The following is a 20,209-nucleotide window of genomic DNA, read 5'->3' on the forward strand; positions in this document are numbered from 1 at the left end:
TCAGTAAAGATCTTTAACACCAAGCCCCTGTATAACTTTTAAGATCTTGCAGTTTAAAAATGTGACTTTCGTAACATAAACATTGTGCATTGTGGAGTTTTGCTATCCAGTGTAGTAGAATATATTGTATTTATTTTTCTGAAAAATTTAACTTTAGAAGTAAATTCGTTAAAATTTATTTTTGCTGATTAAATTATTCTATTAATATAAAGGTTGTGTTATAAGATATCTGAATCCGATGAACTTGAGAACTTGAACTTGAGATAAATAATTTGTTAGCTATTAAACTACTAACTTTTTTCAACATGTATTCTAAAATTTATAAATGTGTTGTATTAAAACTTAATTAAAAATATTTTTAGTATTATATTTGCTACATGAAATTGATTAAAAAATTTATTACCCGAAAAGTATGCAAATTTTTTTTGGGTTTTTAATAATTAAAGCAACAAAATTGCGTGGCTCAGAATTCAATAAGAAAAATATTTTACTCGTCTCGCTTGTGCGAAGATTACAGTTTTGGAAAAGTATGTCAATAAATCCGTTTGAGTCATAAAGTAATTATTTAATTATTAAATACTGGAAAATATATCAAACTAGGCACTCCTCAAATACAAGTAAAATCCGTAATCATTTAAATTAGTTAACTGTTATACAAATATAGTTGTGATGCGCAACAGAATACAGAAGAAAGATCTTATGTGCATAGAAGATCATAAAATATGCAATTTTATGTCTTCAAGTTTTTTTTAAAAATGTCAAAGAGATTTAGATATGCCAAGAATCTGCACATACGCAACATCTCCCTCACATATGGAGACATATGCGAATATGCGAGACTTTTGCTGTTCTACTAGTGAATCGACAGCATCCATATAAAAAGCACTGAATATTGCAGATTCATTTCATAATTTTGTTATATTTCAAGTACGCAATGTGGGCGCACCAAACGGTAATTAATGTGAAACGGATAAATTAATTAAGTGAAAATAAAAAACCAATTTTAACTTTATAGTTTATATTGCTGTCACTCCTTGCGGTTGTGTTCGTCAACGCTCAGAACGATGGACGCTATCGTCCATTTAATCGTTTTACCACAGTCAGGCCACTAAATCTATTTCAAGGACAGTATCGGGCAGGTAATGATGGCAGATATCGTGGCGGTAATGATGGAAGATATCGCCCAGATAATGATGGTACATATCGTGCTGATAACCGTGGTTTAAATGAAGGCAGATATATACATCAAGATGTAAAATATCAACCATTCATTGATCGTATTGGTTCTGGTGCAGGTGGTAGTGGAGGTGGTGGTGGTGGTGGAAGAATTGGTGCAGGAGTTGGAAGCAGTATTGGTAGTCGTATTGGTAGTACAGTAAGCCCACCTTCACGAAATCTTGCTTTAGGTTCTGGCTTAACAGCTGCTCCACAAAACTTGCAATTATCTCAAGGAAAAGGTACAGGAGCAGGTGGTGGTGGTTGGAGAATAATACGTCAAGAAGATACTGTGAATCAAGACGGTTACCACTATCTGTAAGTTGATTAACAGTTATGTTAACAGATTTTGCCAAGTTGTTTAAATTTTATTTAAAAAAAGCTTTGATTAGAAGCTTTTCTTTTAAAAATTTTAAGCCTAAAAGTAAGCAATATTTATTTCAGTTACGAAACTGAAAACGGTATCTTAGCTGAAGAAAGTGGTCGAGTTGAAAAAATAAACGCTGAAGAGGAAGGCTTGCGTAGTACTGGCTTCTACGAATACACTGGAGATGATGGTTTGCTCTATCGTGTAGATTATGTCGCCGATGAGAATGGCTTCAGGCCTACAGGTGCACATATACCTGCACAACCGCCACATGTGGCCAAATTGTTGGCTTACTTAGCAGCTAAAGGAGCACTTTAAAATCAAAGAAAGCAGCAGATGCATTGTTTGCAAATTTAAAAAAATTCATTTTCGATTTTTAAATTTTATTTTTTCATTATTAAAAAATTCATGTGTCTGTAATTTTACAATAAATTTAATTTATTTTGGCTTTTACAAAAGTATTATTTTATTTTCATATAAATAATCAAGTAAAAATTTACTTTTAACCAACAATTAAATAAATACTAGAAAGCAAAATATATGCTGTCAACTAATGCTGCAAAAAAAGTTATGACAGATTATGATTAATAGGGTCGTCTTAAGAAACCTATAAACCCAAATAAAAAGAAACACCGCAATTTCGATCACTGCTTTCTTTTCTGTTTTTTCTACCAATATTTTTAGTATATGTACCTAAAATCCATGACGCAAATAAAGCTTACCGCTTTTAAAAACTAATTACGTCCTAAGGCAGTGTATGTTTTAAAGTGAGCATAGGATGGTACTCGTACCACAAAACATAGCAGTAGTGTTTTGCTACCTTTGGAACCATGATCTTAAATTTTTTGGTGTTATCTTATGCAAATCTACGAAGAATTTGGCTAAAACACTGGATCATTATATCTTTTGTTGTTTGGTAGTTCCATAGTTGGGAATCATAAGTCGGAGTTAGGTAGTATTGAATGAGATGTTTCTTTTATGTTTTGTAAATAAAATTTTCTACCGTCACCATTATCTAAGTGGTGGAATTCAGAGAGATCAAAGACTGAACCCCTAATTAGAAACGAATTAGCTATGATGTTAGAAATCAAATAGATGTCATTTCCGCAATCCAAGAGATTATTATAATAATAATATTATAATCAAGGTATTATATTACAATTTTTGTATTAGTGGATCACCATTAAAACATGTGCGTACAAATAAAATCATGTTACCAAATTTACTAATTTCGGAGGGATACTTGTACTCTTGTTTTTGAAAGGTTCCCGTGTGATGCTATGAAAGTGTTTCAGGAAACCCAATATATTTGAGATATAAAGACGCTTTACTTATTTATATGTTTTTAATTTAGAGTGCACATTTATAATCTTATTACACTTACAAGATTAATAACTATAAAGTGTTACAAATGTTTTATTTTAGGGTAGGTTAGGTTAAGTCATACTGGCGTTCCAAAGAGGATCCACTTAGGCCTATTGACCTTTTGTGCTATCTTATAATGAAGAAACTCAGGGTTTAAAACCACTTGGAACCTTTGACGAAGCTTAAAATGCTTAGTGGGAGTTTAGTGGGAGTTTTAAAATTGAACAAGATCCTCAGAGAAACGACCTCTAAAGTGTTGAGTTGGCGCCGTGAATGAATTGGGCAAAGACAAAGCAAATGTGAGGCACATTTCTTTCCCACAACTGCTACAGGTATAATTAAAGGAGAGTTTCAATCTGTGTTCTTTTATATACAGCTATTTTTGGACAATTAATCTTTACATGTCACTAAATGTAGCTACTGATAAAAATTAACAAAGCAAAATTTTACAGTTATTAATCAAATTTTTAATGTTAACTTTTGAACTTATCTTTATAAAATTATTTCAATTTTTTATCAAATTTCCATATTATTTTATCAGTTAAATTAATTTTAAGTTTTTATAATTAAATATATTGAAATATGTACGCACTAGCACTCAGTTATCACTACAACGATGGAAGTATGTAGGTTTGTATGTAATCCAAAACATCCTTTATTGCAAACTTTACTTCGGTTACCTAAAATTTCAATAAAAATAATATAATTTCATGCAGATTTTTATTTAATTTTAAAACTTACATTCTCCAACTCCTGCCCATTCTCATCTAAGTAAGTCACATTATATATATTTTTATCAAACTCTCCATTAACTTGTAGTTTTGCATTTGCATCTTGTAATACTCTATCGAGAACTTTAGACTTCTTGTCCTGTGAACTGGGATCGTTATCACTTCCATACTGTCCCTTACCTTCATTAACTGACCACAACTGATTCTCACTCAAGTAATTATAGTTCACGTCTTCATCACCATCACGCACCCATTCAAATTCAATCACTTGCCAGCCAGTACCGTTGTAATTAAAATCAATTGAAAAACGTAAATGATCGTTTGGACCAAGTACTAAACCAGAGGGATTCTCACTTAGGTCGTAACCGTCAGCATGAACGTATTTTAGTCCACGATCGCCGTAACCACCATTGTAAGGTATGTGTATATGATGATATTTGCCTCTAAAGTCAGGCTTGTATTTGCCCTGAGTATTGTCAATGTCTTCCGGCGTGTATCGCCCATTGCGGTGTATTCTCTTTACATATCCTTCAGGCACTTGTGCATATGTAAAGGAAACTCGCAATAAAGCAATTAAAAGTAACATTAATGGCAGTATGAATTTTACTAACAATTTTGCGTACATTGCTGCGCTGTGTACCGACACCTACACCCGATTGAAGCGTTGATTAGAAAAAACTGACACTTTGACCGTTCAGAATCTATTTTGCAATTGATACTCGACACGAAGTCAGAGCCTGTTTATAATTAGAAGTAATGTGCGTCAGTTTGTGGTAACCTCGTAATCAGTTATGCAAATATATTAGCAACTTTATTGGGAAGCTTGGCTACGACTAACTTGATTAAGTTGTAGAATTCAATATTAAATATTTCAAATTTTCTAGTATGAGTTATGGATCTTCAATTGACAGAGTTTAATAATATTGGCATGAGGTAGAACATTACAATAAACGATTATATGTGGAAGAATGAATAATATTTACTGAAGTGGAAAAAACTTTTAATGAATCATTATGCAGTTAGAAGATTGCTCTTCTTAAGAAACATTCTTACTAAACACTAGAGAAATTTATAACCCAGTTATGTAAAATTTTCAACTTAAAAATATGATAACATTTCAATATTTCTTGTATTTTCAAAGTAAATTTAGAAATTGTTTTGACTAAGTCGATCCATTTCGGTTTATTTTTTAATTGGAAAGCCATAATTAATATAATTAATATAAAAACTAATAAATAAACAAGATATAATTTTATACATATATAGATGGTAAGCAACCTTCAGTACTTCTGCTATTATTTGCCATTAAAAGAATTTATATCAAGGGTTTCCTTCGGAATTTTTATGCATAATGAAATATATGTTCGTATTGTATTACTCGTTTTTGATGCTGTTAGCTGTCACTTTCACTACTTTTAAATTTCGTTTGATGCTAATAAACTGTGTTTTGCATGTTGTGGCCATAAAATGATAAACAAAAAAGTTAACGTAATTGACAAATAAGAATCAAAAATTCTGAAAAAAATTTTAGAAATTAGTAATCTTCGCTTTTGCAGACGTGAGTCGTCCTTGGCCACATTCGATAGCCTCAGCCAGCCAGCCCGATCAGTGCCTTGCTGTCGCTTTTCTCCCATTCGCACAATATGTCCAAGCCAGCACAGACGCTGAATTTGTATGCGCTTAATTATGTCAATGTCACGAATAGCTCATAGAGTTCAACGTTCCATCTAATTCGAAACTGACGCGTAAGGGACCATAGATCTTCCGAAGGTTTGTTTTTAATTGTTAAAGCAAAATTACTGAATGGGTTATTAACTTTAAACGAAACACTGAAATACAATTATCGTATTAAAAGTTGAAATGAAGAATGAGTGTTTTTTTATGAAATTGTTTCAAAATTTAAAAATTGGAATATGGTCGTATGATTGAAGTACAATAGAATGTAGAACATGGACCTTCATATATCACTTTTGTAATGGTATCGTGTAATTCCATACGATCTTTATTTTAAAAGTTTACAGATTCGTTTATCTGAGATTGAGAACTAGCTAATGACACTTATTTAACTTTGCTACATAACAAATATTATAATCATTGCAATAGTTACCTTATAATGATATAGCTTAATGATATAGCACCATATCTGTACCCACCTCATGTTGAAATCAAGGGTTATATTGAAAATTCTATTACAGTAGTTGCTTCAATAATATTATATACAATAATTCGTTTTTCAACACTGTTAGAAATGAATAGCAAGTGTGTTAGATAATCACGATGTAGAAGAAGAAAAAGAAGACGGAGCTGGATATGGCGAAATTACTTAACTAGCAAAATTTATTTATGCCTCTGCGTACTAAACACGTCAACGAGTAATAAATTAAATTAGTAATTTTAATTAAAAGCTAATATATGACTAATAATTTTTATTACTGTTGAGAATTTCTATTTAATTTAATCAGTTCAGAATAAAAAATATAATTAAAATTATATTTAGGAAAAAACAGTGAAATTTAGTTCAAAAATTTATCGTTCATATGGAAGGTCATTCAGTAAGACTCAGTAAAATTTAATTGTTGAAATTTAGTACTGAAGTGGGTGGGGCACAGAATCTTTGGCTAATAAATTGAAATTTTATAATGCCAGAGTATTTGAACTCATTAATAAATTTGAAGTATAATAATTTTGAGAAATATTTTATATTTTTATTTCTTATTTAAATATTGTTGACATATATTAAGCAATTATTTTCGCTTAATAACACATTTTTGACTTACACAATGTAGGCTGATTTTTATTGAATAATTGTTGTTTAATACTTTTGTAATAATTTTAAAATTTAATGAATTTTGAATTTATTATTGAAATTTTTATTGAAAGTGCTGTGCATTGACCGACTGCTGCAATATTACAAATTCATACACATATAAAAAATATCAGAATAATAAAATTAGTTTCACAAAGAAATTTTATATTTTCATAATAAAATTAATTATCATATATAATTAATATAAACAATATATTCGAAAATTACAAATTTAATTTTTGAAACAAATCTCGACGTTGCAGTAAAATCCCTTGACTATCAACAAATAACTTAAAATGACTAACAATACCAAAAATTAAAAAAATTAATAGCAAATACGAACACAAACACAATATCACCAAAAACGAGCAAAAGTGCTAGCTAACATCACTAAACATGCAAAAAATAATTATAGAAAATTGAGCAATATTCGCATTAGTGATAAAAAAAATTAATTATAATGGCTAAGAGAGCATTAATTCAAAGACGAACACTTATTAATAGATATTCATTTTGTAGAACTCTCAAAAGAGAACTTTTCAATAATTAATAAATATCAATTAACCATAATTGATAATTATTATTATTGTCGTGCATTTAGGGTATAATTTATAACAAAGCCAATTTAATGTTAAAAAGGATAATGTAACACCACGTCCTATGATATGTATTATGCTTTAATAATTGCCTATTGCATAATTGATCTCATGGATTGTGGTGTAACACTGTTTCTTTTACCAATAATGAATAATATAGCAGCTGTTTCAAAAATTTTTTAAAATGGATATCTTGGTTTCGAATTAATTCCCAAAGTAGAATAAAAATCACAAGAGTGGCTGCCATAGTGATAGCCGTAAGAGTTAACCTGATTAAACTTTCCTAATAGAGGCTTTAAGGGCATTTGGGTAAGAGCTACAAAAAATTGTGCGGGGTTAAGTGTTAAGCAGTTTCCTCAATAATTTCATACTAAAGCAAAAACTCCTTATCTCACTCCTTGTCAATCTATGTTTGCTCAAGATGAGTATTTCGTCAAATAAACTGCAACTTTATTCCAAATAATGAAGTAACAAAATAAAATAATAATAATTTATAATAATAAATAACTTTCAAAAATTGTCTGTAAAAATTGGGTGACCACTCAATAGAGATAATCTGTTAAAGAGAGTATAATAAAACCGTTTAAGTCCCTTAACTGTTGTAGTTACATATGACATGTATCAATTATTACATATTATATGTTGAACGATATTTACATATTGTGTAGTAGACAATATATCACTTTAATTCAAATCCAGAGTTTACATTAAAGCCTCAATAAATTTTAATATCCATAAGGGTCATAAATTTTAATTGAAAAATTTGAATTCCAGAAGTTGTATATATTTTAGAAAAAAATTAATTTACAAATTGTTTTTTTAGCTCATTTCATTAATCAATTGTCAGAGAAGTAGGCACATAAATTTAGAACGCCTTAATTAGTCACACATAAAAAATTAATATATGAAATATATTACTCTGAAATGGAATGGCACTGCTTTCAAATTACTGATATAAATCACTGATAACAATTGCAACTAATTAAACTGGCAACGAAATTGCATATATCATATATTAATTTGTAAAACATTTTATAGTCCCAGAATTTTTCAGATATAATAAAAAATAACGAGTTGAACGTACCGGCCGCTGCCTCTATTCAGTTCAAAATTGTAACCATTTACCGGTCTCCGATCAGTAATAAATGGAGTGTAAATGGCCAGTTGATGGCAGTCTTCTTCTTTGCACTTCACACTTTATAAAATATATTTTTGTCAAATTTTAATATATGTTTTATATTTAAAATTAATGTGAACACAAAATACAATTTACTTACCTGCACTTTGCTTGTCTGTTCGTATCGAATTACAGCAATTTTGGAAAGTTTTATTGAACGCCTTAGCTTCATAAATTTTAACTAATATTGCCCCTTATATATTTTGCTTTTGGTATCACACAAAATCAAGAGTGATACGACACAATAAATAAAACCAATAAAGCTCGCTTCCTTAGCGATCAAATTTCGGTGAAGTATAACAGTTCAATGCACTTTCCAATGCATTTGACTACTGAAACTCAACAGTTTTCGAAATCGAAACTGAAACCGAAACCGAATTTGAATTTCGAATTTTTCACAATTTTGTGGGAATTTACGTTCAACTGTGAGTTCAAGGTTCTTCATGAATTTCGCTAAATCAAGTCACTGAGTCAATCAATATTTTTATCATTGAAATTGATTTTTACTGTGACAAAACTAGGAAATATTGAGGTTGTAATATTAAAATGTGAATTGACTTTACTCGGGTAATAAAACTAAAGCCGAAGCATGAAATAAAAATTCCAAGAAGGATTAAATGGAATTTCATATGTTTTTTTCCCACCTGATTTTAATTAAATCCTACATTAAATAAGAAAATAAAATTAAACAGACTAAGCCAAAAAAATATATTTAAATAGTAAAAAAGAATATAAGACAACATTTTGCTACTGTATGTATACGGATTTCATACTATATAGTAACTGGAAGAAACCGAATTCTCAGAAATCTTAAATTAATTTAAAAATGTTGGCTTATGTCAAAATTCCACGCAACTTTTTTACTATGCTACATACTATAGCTATACTGATAATATGAAGGAAACTACTTACTATCTGGCGATGATAACAACAATGCCGACTTTGGAAAAATGCACATGGAGTCCTTAATCAAAAAATTGATGTTGCTTGTAGAATTGGTTAAACCCGACCGCAATATGTTGATAAAAAGCATGCATCATCAGCTCATTTGCATAACATAGTTATAGGAACTTATATCCAAAGACTAGAATCTCAATACCCCCTATGCTGTTCTGAATAAAGGTGATTTTCACTAATTATCGTGGGATAGTACTTGCCACGTACAAGTTCCTTTCAATTGTCCTATGTGAAAAATTAAAGTCACATGCCAAATCACTCATTGCGCCTTATTAGTGCAGCTTTTGACCTGGTCGCGCTCCACTATAAACTATATTTTTACACTACACCAAATGCTGAAAAAAGCCTACAAACATCATTTCGATACACAATTTTTTTTTATTAATTATGAAACAGCTTAAGATATCCCTATAAGGAAATAAGTTTATGACGCAATGTCTGAGCTGGGTATATCTGTAAAGCTAACACGACTCCGCACAATGACGTTCAGCAATACACTTTGGTTCGTCAAGGAGTGATTCAATCTCTCCAAATCTTTTGATATCTTGATAGGTTACATACAAAATAATCTTTGTCGTGTAATTTCTTGAATTTCATCAAGGAAGTGATTATGCGCAGTGCTGTGTCGGTTATTGACGACACACATTTCTGGTGGCTGGCGACTATATTTTTGATGCTGTCAAACATTTTATCTATCAATACCTCACTGTAACGATTAACAAAAATATCAGCGTGGAGATCAACTGAAGAATTACCATTGCCAGAAAGTGCTTGTATAGGCTCAGTAGACAACAAGGATGCAGACCGAAGAAACTTATGGTCTATACGTCGCTCAATCTGTATTTCAAAATAATTAATCAGCATTGGAAAGCGATTAGAATAACTCGCTCATTCTATCTGTGTGTTTGTATCTTGTAGAAGCATTTGGGTTCTTTGTAAGATTGTTTATTGTCTTGGCATGTGATCTAACTAAATCTGCTATGTATTGATTGAGATATTCATACCTTATATCAAAAATAATCATTTTTGTTTTCTGCTTTAAAATTATCATAATTTTTAATTTTCTTAAGTGTTTTTTTTTTCCTTTATATATATATACAGTTTTCTCTACTGCACTAATGAACTACATAGTATTGGTTAATTGATTTGTTGTCAAAAATGGAAACTCGCCCACAATAACATAACTATCATTCAACAACACTAAAAGCACTAATAGCGCACTAGGTCAAAATTCTTAAACAGTATCACAAAAAATATATAAGTATCAATATTTCTATATTAATACAGGCTCGTATAGTTAAAAAAAAATATCTCACCTATACGACAAGTTTTATGATTCACCTGCTATTCTCCTCTGCTAAAATCAGAATAAATCTTTGAACTTAGTTAACTAACTTGTTTTAGGAATATTTTTCGAAAGCGTTTATAAATTATTTTGTATTTTAATGTTTTTATTATAAATAATTTTATTTAGCTACAGTATTGTGTTGAGCGTTAAATTTGATTTGCATTTATTATATTTAACCACAAATAATTAATTTTCATATATCGGCACACATCTGGCGCCAGGCGCGTCTAAAGATGATTTTATTGCTTTACAGCCAAGAAACGTAAAAATAAACATTTTTATTTAAAAAGGAATATTTTTTTTTAAATATTTCATAAAGAATATTTTTAGGAATTTAAGCACATTAAATCAAATCAAAATAAAACTTTATTCATTGATCTCATCAGTGCAATAATACGTCTACACCATCGCAATCAAGCCCAGAAATCTATAACAATAAATATTATATTTAATACAAAATCCATGAAAAATATGCTGATTAGGTTTGACAATAGTAAAAAGCTATACAACCTTTTTATACAAGATAAATATTATAACTATAAAATCTTTAAACTCATCGACCATTAACTCGAACTTAGTACTGAATTGACTTACATCACTCACGGTGATGGCTGAATATTTTCGGATACGGATTATTTCAGTCCCTTGACACAGGAACATCCAAGGCAACTATATGGCAGATGAACTAGCAGTGCATCTGCCAAGACCGCACAAATTCTTCTGGAAAAAGAAAGTGTTGGTATACCACTTGCTGCCTGTCGGTATCGAATAAAACTATGATTACACCGACTGTTTAGGATAAGATGGTCAACAGTGACCAACTACATTAAAACTAACGAATCTTGGCCAGAAATTAGTAAGAAAAGATCAGGGGAACTAATCAACCTATCCCGACACTGCCTGTTGGGAGGACATGTTGTGCGGCTCAATATCAGGACCTCCTTACACTGGAGACATTGCTTGGAGGATGACGAAGTGGAATCACCAATACACCTTCTGTTACAGTGTCCTGCTTTTGCAAGACATAGACTCTCCTACTTAGGGTTGCACTTTTTCAATTCATTAAAGAGAGTTAAATATTATTTCCCTAGCTCGTGTCAATGGGTTTGTGGCCAGTAGTAAATGGTTATAGCGACAGGTGTCAAATTCTTAAGGGTATGACAATGGTCCTCATGGTCTAAGTGTTTCTTCGGACGGCACCAGTATTCTAACCTAACCTAATATTTTCTCGAATTTAAAAAGATTTCTACTGAGTGAAATACCAAATTTTATGAATTAGTCACTGCTCCTTATTTTAATAGTGTTGAGAAAAGCTTAAATACGGAGCCTCATTGGCCTTGACATCGCATCTATTTTCTAATAAATTACTTAAAGTTCCGGTTTATTGTTAAAACAATATATTGACGTTTTTAAGGTGATCAATTAAGTTTTCATGAATTCTAATAATAATTTTGTCTGATCTTTGATGAATTGACACACAATTTTAATAGATTCTAACGTTCTCATCGATCTAAATTAGTTAATATGTTTCCCAACATTTATGTCCTGCAATCATTTTTAGCGTCATTATATATACCAGGAACATCTTGGTTCAACAATTACAATTGTACGAATTTTTTGCGAAAAACTTTCTTTAGTGGTTTCATAATTATATCGATACTAATATATATATATCTACTAATATATATATTATCATTCCAGGCACATTATTTTACATTCATCGAAATTCCATCAAATTTCCTTTTACAAATTTACTATCTTACGAATGCATATCATTTCCAATAGATAACAAAAAGACTTTCATCTATTTTTAAAAAATCCTTCTTGCCATGGACTTTCCATTGTGAATAATAATTGTTATAGAATCGCCATATAGAATCGAGATCCAAAATTCATTGATTATTATTATTTTTATTAAAATTACTAAAAATCATACGCTTGAGGTATTGTCATTTTGATAAATTGATTTGATGTGTATCAAAATCTTCCTTCATTTATCAAAACACAATTCATTTTGTTCCGTTCAATTTAATTAAATTTCTTTTGATTTAAATCTGAAATTGTTTAAATTTGTTTTCATTATTTGCAATTATTTCCATTATTTTTAACAAATCGCGCTGTTGGCGGTGAAATTAATAATTGCTACCGGAAATATTTTGATAAATATGTTGCCAGCGATGAATCCATTAAATAATTAATGATGTTAATTTATCTTCCAAATTCTCCAAAGCGAAATTTATTATAATAATAATAATATAAACTTCAAATAAATTGTGTTTTTATGAAAAAATTGAAAAAAAGCTGTCATTACAAATGTTATGATAAGTTTTTATTGAAAAGCAATACGATAAGTTTATTAAATGTAAAATATTTCCTTGAAATGAGATATTACAAAATAACTTAAAGAAATTAAAAAAAAATTATTACTTTCATTTATTATATTTATTTACTTATAAAAAATACTAAAGAAGCAAACATTTTATTAAAAATAATATATTTATATATGACAATTAGATAAATTTTTCCTATGGATAAACTACTTACTACAATACTTCCTTTGACATGATAGAAACCTCAAAGAAAACCAAACTATCAATCCATATAATCGACAAAAATTAAATTTTGATAATTGATAGCAATAATATTTGAAATATAAATACATACCATATTTTATTATTGAAACAATAGTGAAAAAAAAATGTCGAAAATATCACAACAAAGATGATGCTTTCTGCAGAAAACGGGATCTCTATAGACCGATCATACTCAAACGAAAAAAATGTTATCTCTAAAATTAATAATTTCGAAGAACAGGTAAACAAATAAACCCAAGCAAAGTCTGGACGCAGGCTATTAAAGAAAATGTTCTGAGTTAGAAATAGTCTGGCACACGAGGGGGTTTGTTTTTAGTCTATGCAAATCGGACATACCACTATTGTGACTACATAGTGACGATGCGTTATGTATTTTAAAACCTTTTCTTCGCACAAAAAAATAGGTATATTATTTTAATAACTAAGAAGATCAACAGCCTAAAATATGATATAGGTATATTTATGCAAATAGATTAAGTCAAAAATAAAGAGATAGTAATGAATCTAAATTTGACATCAAACCCATATTTTTTGTAATTGAAAAAGAACTAAGAATTCGTTGAAAGTTAATAATTTATTGCTTAATGCATATGTAGATTAAAGTTAAGATCTTCTAATAATATTTAAAAAAACATTTAAAATTAAACAACTTCGAAAAATTTATATTCTGTCTTAACATATATAGTATATATAAAAAACTAATTTTTTGAAAAAGTTAATAAGAAAAACAATTAAAAATCATGTATATATAACCAAATTCTTCTAAAGGTCATTTCTTCTTCCTAGAATTATAATGTTGGCATTAATTAAAACTTACCTTAAAAGGCAGGCCACATTTTGAGTGCATAAAACTATATCAGAGTGGAATCAATGTATTCCAGTAGCTACATAAAATAGCATCACACTTTGAATTTTTAAAATTGAAAGATTTAAAAATAATTAACACAGCCGCCCATAAATCAACAAAATAAAAGTGCCAAGAGTTAACATAAAAATGACGAAATCTTAACCAGAAGCATTGCTCCAAAGATCTGGATAAAGTCATAAAATTTAACGATTTTAAAGCGCATAAAAAGCATTAAATTTTTATCTTAAATAAGCTTGAGATATATCTTTTTCACAATATGTGCCTAAACGTTACGGATAGATTGCAGTACGAAGATACTTAATGAGGCAGTGTTGCGTTTGGCATTTTTGTTAAGGGATTACTACTTTCCGAATGTATACAAAAGTTTACAAAATGTACACCTTAAAAAAATTAAAATATTTCAATTAATCGACCTCTTCGGTTTTACTATAATTACCAGAATAAGTCTTTCGTCATTGATTTTATATAAACCGATGGCTGATGTCTTTCACCAAATTATTAAAGAGTTTAAGTCCCATATAGAGGCTTTTGATCCTTTTCATTTTCTACAATAAAGTTCAGCACGTCAACATCTCTCTACTGCAGTAAATACTAAAGTAAAATATATTTATTTATTAACATTTACTTTACGATAAGAACTAATTTAATTTTAATTATTTAATTGTAATTAAACAATTTCCTAATAAAATATTTATTCAGAAATTGCTTAAGAGTTCAGAACAATATAAATTACTATAAACAAAACTTATTAAAAACTTATTATTAACTTATTAAAACTTATTGAAATAAGGTAAAATTAAATGGGTATATAAATTGATCTTTAAATATATCATCAAATTTTCATTAAATCATTATTTAGTGAATGAATTAATGAATCATTATCATTAATTATTAAAAATTTACCTGTACCTCAATATATGAGCAGTCGCATATTAAGAGCAGGTGATCTACCCAATTAGCACTTAGCTTGTCTTGAAAACAAAATTAATCAAGTCTGAAAAGAACAAAACTCCTAACCCGTTCTGTTATTAGAAAATTCTAAATGGTATACATTTTGACTTTCATTGCAGAGACTAAGTATTTTCTGTTTAGTTAGGATTGATTACTAGGTCAAAAAAAAAACACCATGATCGCAGTGCTCTGCTTCGTTGTAATTATAATAATTTTATATTAGTTAATAGTAGAGTATTAGTAGTAAAAGAAATCATGAGTCCATAACTTGAAATCAAATGGCTTTCCAATATTTTTTAAAAATTGCAATAAACTTATAATTTATAAAGAATTATTTACTTTAAAAATTAATAATATTTTCTTTCTTTCATAACCTTAAATTTCCTTCTGTAACTCTTCAATTTTTCGATACTTTTTAGAATTTAAGAGCTTGGAGTTTATTAAGCAGAACACCTGCAGGAATAATTTTTTTCATTCTATTTCAATATAGGACTGTACATATTTACTTGTTTACTAAGAACAGCTGTACACTCAAAAAAATAATTTGGTTGGTTTAACCTGATTTTAACTAAATTTCAGGTCAAAATAATCTCATTCGATGCAACCATATCACATGTTGGTTTTCATATATTCTTTACCACATGAGCAAAAATTTCTCTAACCAAATAATTAGATTACTAGTTAAATTAGTGATTCGTTAGAGCATATTTTTGTGAGTGTACATATTCCTACAATTTGCCTCCACAAAAACAAATTCATAAATTTTCAAATTTTATTTCGATTAATTATTTTCCATTTTTATTGAAAAGAAACAAATGTAAAACCCAAATCAGATGCATATTTTTAGCTTAAAATATCCATGTTTTTGGTTTTATTTAAACTTTAAAAACAGGAAATATACTTAACCTGCACCAACGCGTGTCCTTAACGGTTAAAAGTTTCAACAAAAAAAAAGTTAATAAAAAATTTATAAAAAAATCCAAATAAAATATTTTTAATCGCAAATCTGCAATTTTATTGCGAATTAATTGCGTTCATAAACTACCTGAAAATGCGGTCCGGTCCTGTTACTCGTGAATAGTACGACGATAAGTAAGCGAAAAAGGTCTCCTGCAGCGTACGCTGAACTTTACACGTTGACAACGTAACGCCTTGCACGGTTGCCACATTTCAGCGCAAGCGGAACGGAGTCGTTCGGTCCTATGTGGAGACCCGTCGCCAAGGCGTTGCGAGTGATTCATGCGAAAACGTTGTCGCATATTTCACGCATTCCAAATTAATTGTTAAAATACACAAAAACTAAATTGATATATATGAAGGAATTACAAAAATTATATTTACAACACAAATAAATAAAATAAAACAAAAAAAAAATAATATGCAAAGATTATTTTTAATCGATTACGTATCAAGAAAACATCACATTGCAATGCGTCGCCGGCGTAGCGGCGGGACGATGTCGTCTTTGTGCGCAGAATGAAAACAATATTAACATTGACCTTCATTTTGAAAAGCTGTGATTTTTGTTATTCATATTTCTTTTTCTTTTAATTCTTTTTAATTTTATTTTTTTTTATTTTTCTTAAATGTTTGATTCTCTTTATGTGCTATGTGCCATATGAATTTGTGTTCATACCCAAAATATATGGCAGATTTACGGAATGGATTACATTTCTGGTACATTTGACTAAGAGGTGAATGACTGACACCATGTCGTTCGCTTTCGGTTTCGGTTTCGATTTCAATTTCGGTTTCGTTCTTCTTCGATCGATAAATTGTATCAGAAGATATTGATTTCTGATTTTTGGCAGAACTGCGTGGGCTTTCACACATACCTTTTTCAAAAAAAAAAAAAAAAATACTAAATAAATTTAATCAGTGTCAAAATATAAATTTTTAATAAATTGTAGCAATTAAATTCATAAACAAAACAACATTTGGCATGAATCACTTGTACTAAAAGCATTTTTGATAATTTACAAGTCGAGAAAAAAAATTAAACACAAATTAAGTAAATTTTTTTATTTTTTTTTAAAAATTTAAAAATTCATTGTCATTCATGTGCAATGCAAAAAAATGTACATATTATTAGAATGAATTCATTTAAAATTAATATGCATGTATTTTAAGCTCAATGAGAACATACCTTAAAAATGCAAAAATTCTTCAAATTGAAGGTGCAATAAGTGCATTTCCTTATATGTAAACATACACATACCAATGTCATTCATTTATCATCCTACAAGATTTCCTATATCAGCAAAAAAAAAAACTAACATCTTTATCTTACAGTAAACATATATGGTGATTATATTCTATTATATATCTCAATGGTTTTGATAGAAGTTATCATGATAATGAAAAAGAAACATCTGCAAATTCTCCTTTCTAAAATACTGAATAAAAATCATAGCAAATCAATCTATGATAAGAGGAATATTACTTACTAACTTAACTAGTTCTAAAAAGTCGTTGCCGAGTTTCGAACTTACGCAACTTTTGACTGTAGTCGTCTCTGCTTCATGCGCTCTTTCTTTAGTCTTCGTAATTAAAGCGTAGTTCTCTCTCAATCTGATCGCTTCTAAGAAGTCACGTTATCATGTGACATACGATAAACATTGCATTGTCGTGATAAAATAAAATCTTTTCGTTTTAAAAAGTCGAAAGTACTATTTCGCAATTATCTTGGATAATACGAAATTATCTACGTCTTCCTTGGAACATATTCATCATGTAAAATCCAATCTTTTGATTTTTTTCTTTTTTAAGATAGTAAAATATCCAAATCTTATCTATATTTACAAATCGTTTCAGAAGCTCTTTTGGATTGTATTGAAAAATTTGAAAATTCTGCTTAAAAGTAATTACATGACTATATGTTTTCGGTCCAATGACAAGAAATGCGACACCTATCTTGGTGAGAACTTTTTCATGCGAAAATGCTCTTGTAAATTATTATTATTATTATTATTATTATTATTATTATTATTACACTTGATATTGTTTCAGTAATATAGTAGTCAACTAATTTTTAATACCAGATAACGGCTTTGATTCATTACATTCGTAATTGTTACCTCATTTGTGCGTTCGTGCAACACAGCATCTTTGGAACTTATATTACCATAACTACTTTTCTGACATTTCATATAATGTTGAAGTGTATATAGCTTGTCAAATTTTATTTATTTAGAAAAAAATTTTTTTTCTAATAGTTGTGCTTAATTTCCACATTAATTTGTCGTTTCTCTATTTTTGCAAATTCACCAAAGTTTGGCTTCACATACCTAAGAAATAATCTATAGTCAAATTTTTAATATTTTTAGTACAGCTATTATCGTCTAAAAAGTATCTCCGTACCTTAGTATATGATTTTAATAATGAATGTTCTCAGTTCTGGGCATCTCGTATCCTCAGGGCACAATACAATTCAAAGATCTCAATCAAATGTAATTATACAATACAAACCAATCTATTTCATTATACTTTGCTATACAGAGTATAAAATCAGTTTTTCAAAATAAATGTATGGTGCATAATACCTCACTAAAAGAGGAATAGAAATCTCTACTCTCATAAATAATAAAACACAAAATAAACTTTTTTTTAAATTCATTGAAGACCTCTTTTGACACTTAATAGAATAACACAATTTTTAATAATTTTTTTACTTATACTTGCTATTAAATATTATACCTTATCAGCTAATCAAAATTTAGAAATAATGTTTCTCTCTTTATATAAAATCATATATAATTCACACATCATATGAATTAATGATAATAGACAAACAAAAAAATTCTCAAAAATTGTATCTTATGTATGAATATATGTATGAATGATAAAAAATGTAAAACCATAAACTATAAGAAATATTTGACTAAGTTAAGAAGGCAATAATTTTATGTGAAATATAAAAAGTGTCATAAAATTTGAGCTCATGATTACTAGAATTTACGATTTTTTAACAAAGGCCCAAATTGTCTAAACAAGGCTTTTATTAAAAAACCGCTTAGTAATAAGAATAGAATATTTTTTTTAATTTAAATAAATGTTTTTTAAAAATTCCTTGAATTCATATTGGTTATAAATTATTGTTTCAAATATAAACAGGTAAAAAGCGAATTAAATTACTTCATACTTCTTTAAACAAGATTTTTTTTAAATTTAATCAAATTGTTTTAATATATAAAAATGATAAAAACTCTTATGTTGTTATTTGTTTATTTTCTACACTCGTAAAACCAAGTTAAAGAAATATATTTTTATCTGTAAGGAAAAGATAAATGCATACTTAAGTACTATTGAGTCTCTTCTTTAGATTAGAATTTAATTGCAACATTTCTGGCAATTGTTATGTTATGAAGTAGCCTTTTATCACTTTAATTATTTTAGATATAAGTATAACTTTAGCCTCAGTTAAAGTGGCTACATAAATAAAATATCAAAGTACCAGCTTTTTGTTATGGTCTGTCTATAATCTGAAAACGATTGAACAAATACTTAGCCTTACTCGCGATTCACAAGTAGATATGCCGTTTAATTAGGAACTTCATCCATTGATTAATATCACAGCCATGAGTCAAAAAAAGATGAGGAAACTATTACTTACTTATTCTATTACTTTTGAGTATTCACAAAGAGATGTATATGTACACTGAAGCAACGCTTCCTCAAATGTGTGTTTACTAATACCAATATTGGCATTACAGATATTGACACAACATAGTAATTTCCTGATCCTACGTAGAAGTATCATTATCTAGTTCAGTCAGTGTGGTATCAATTGTCTATCAATTGTCAACTCTTCCTCAAATATGTGTTTACTAACATCAATACAGATTACATTACAAATATTGATATAGTGATTTCCTGGTTCTACGTAGGCGTATCCTTATCTAGTTTAATCAGTGTGGTATCATTGGGGTTTACATTGAGCTGTCTTTCAGAATGTAAATAAGTCGTGGCTTTAATCAAAATGGTTGGAATTACCAACTATCTACGTTGTTAAGCCACATAACGATAATAAATTTAAAGTATTTGTTAAAAATAATTTAAATATCTTAAATAAATAAAAAATAAATTTCAAATAATTTTAAAACTTTAACTGCAAAAAAATATATTAAACAAATAAATTGAAATAAACGTTATGAATATCCACTAAATGCAGTAAACTATGTGAAAACTGTTATAATAACTAATTTGAATCCTCAATTTTACCCAGGTGTGGCATG

The 20,209-nt window shown here is 28.9% G+C and overlaps 2 protein-coding genes across 2 annotated transcripts; one reads left to right on the top strand and one right to left on the bottom strand.

Moving 5' to 3' along the window:
• Positions 1–875: 875 nt before the first annotated feature.
• LOC119676757 (larval cuticle protein LCP-30) lies at positions 876–1,926 on the top strand. Its single transcript, XM_038088014.1, has 3 exons — positions 876–952; positions 1,016–1,533; positions 1,660–1,926. Exons 1-3 carry the CDS (start codon positions 935–937, stop codon positions 1,898–1,900), a joined length of 777 nt encoding a protein of 258 aa, XP_037943942.1. The 5' UTR covers positions 876–934; the 3' UTR covers positions 1,901–1,926.
• A 1,539-nt stretch (positions 1,927–3,465) lies between these two features.
• LOC119676758 lies at positions 3,466–4,551 on the bottom strand. Its single transcript, XM_038088015.1, has 2 exons — positions 3,689–4,551; positions 3,466–3,627 (listed from the first exon to the last, which is right to left on the bottom strand). Exons 1-2 carry the CDS (start codon positions 4,301–4,303, stop codon positions 3,556–3,558), a joined length of 687 nt encoding a protein of 228 aa, XP_037943943.1. The 5' UTR covers positions 4,304–4,551; the 3' UTR covers positions 3,466–3,555.
• Between the last annotated feature and the right edge of the window lie 15,658 nt (positions 4,552–20,209).

Source organism: Teleopsis dalmanni, chromosome 2 (assembly GCF_002237135.1).
Source record: "Teleopsis dalmanni isolate 2A chromosome 2, ASM223713v2, whole genome shotgun sequence".
NCBI classification, from domain to species: domain Eukaryota; kingdom Metazoa; phylum Arthropoda; class Insecta; order Diptera; family Diopsidae; genus Teleopsis; species Teleopsis dalmanni.

What these genes read in the sequence shown, in the direction of transcription:
- LOC119676757 (XM_038088014.1), top strand. An exon ending in CAAGACGGTTACCACTATCT is followed by an intron (nt 1,534 to 1,659) that starts GTAAGTTGATTA and finishes TATTTATTTCAG; the next exon opens with TTACGAAACTGAAAACGGTA.
- LOC119676758 (XM_038088015.1), bottom strand. Translation starts at nt 4,303, where the DNA reads ATGTACGCAAAATTGTTAGTAAAATTCATACTGCCATTAATGTTACTT. An exon ending in ATGGGCAGGAGTTGGAGAAT is followed by an intron (nt 3,628 to 3,688) that starts GTAAGTTTTAAA and finishes TTGAAATTTTAG; the next exon opens with GTAACCGAAGTAAAGTTTGC.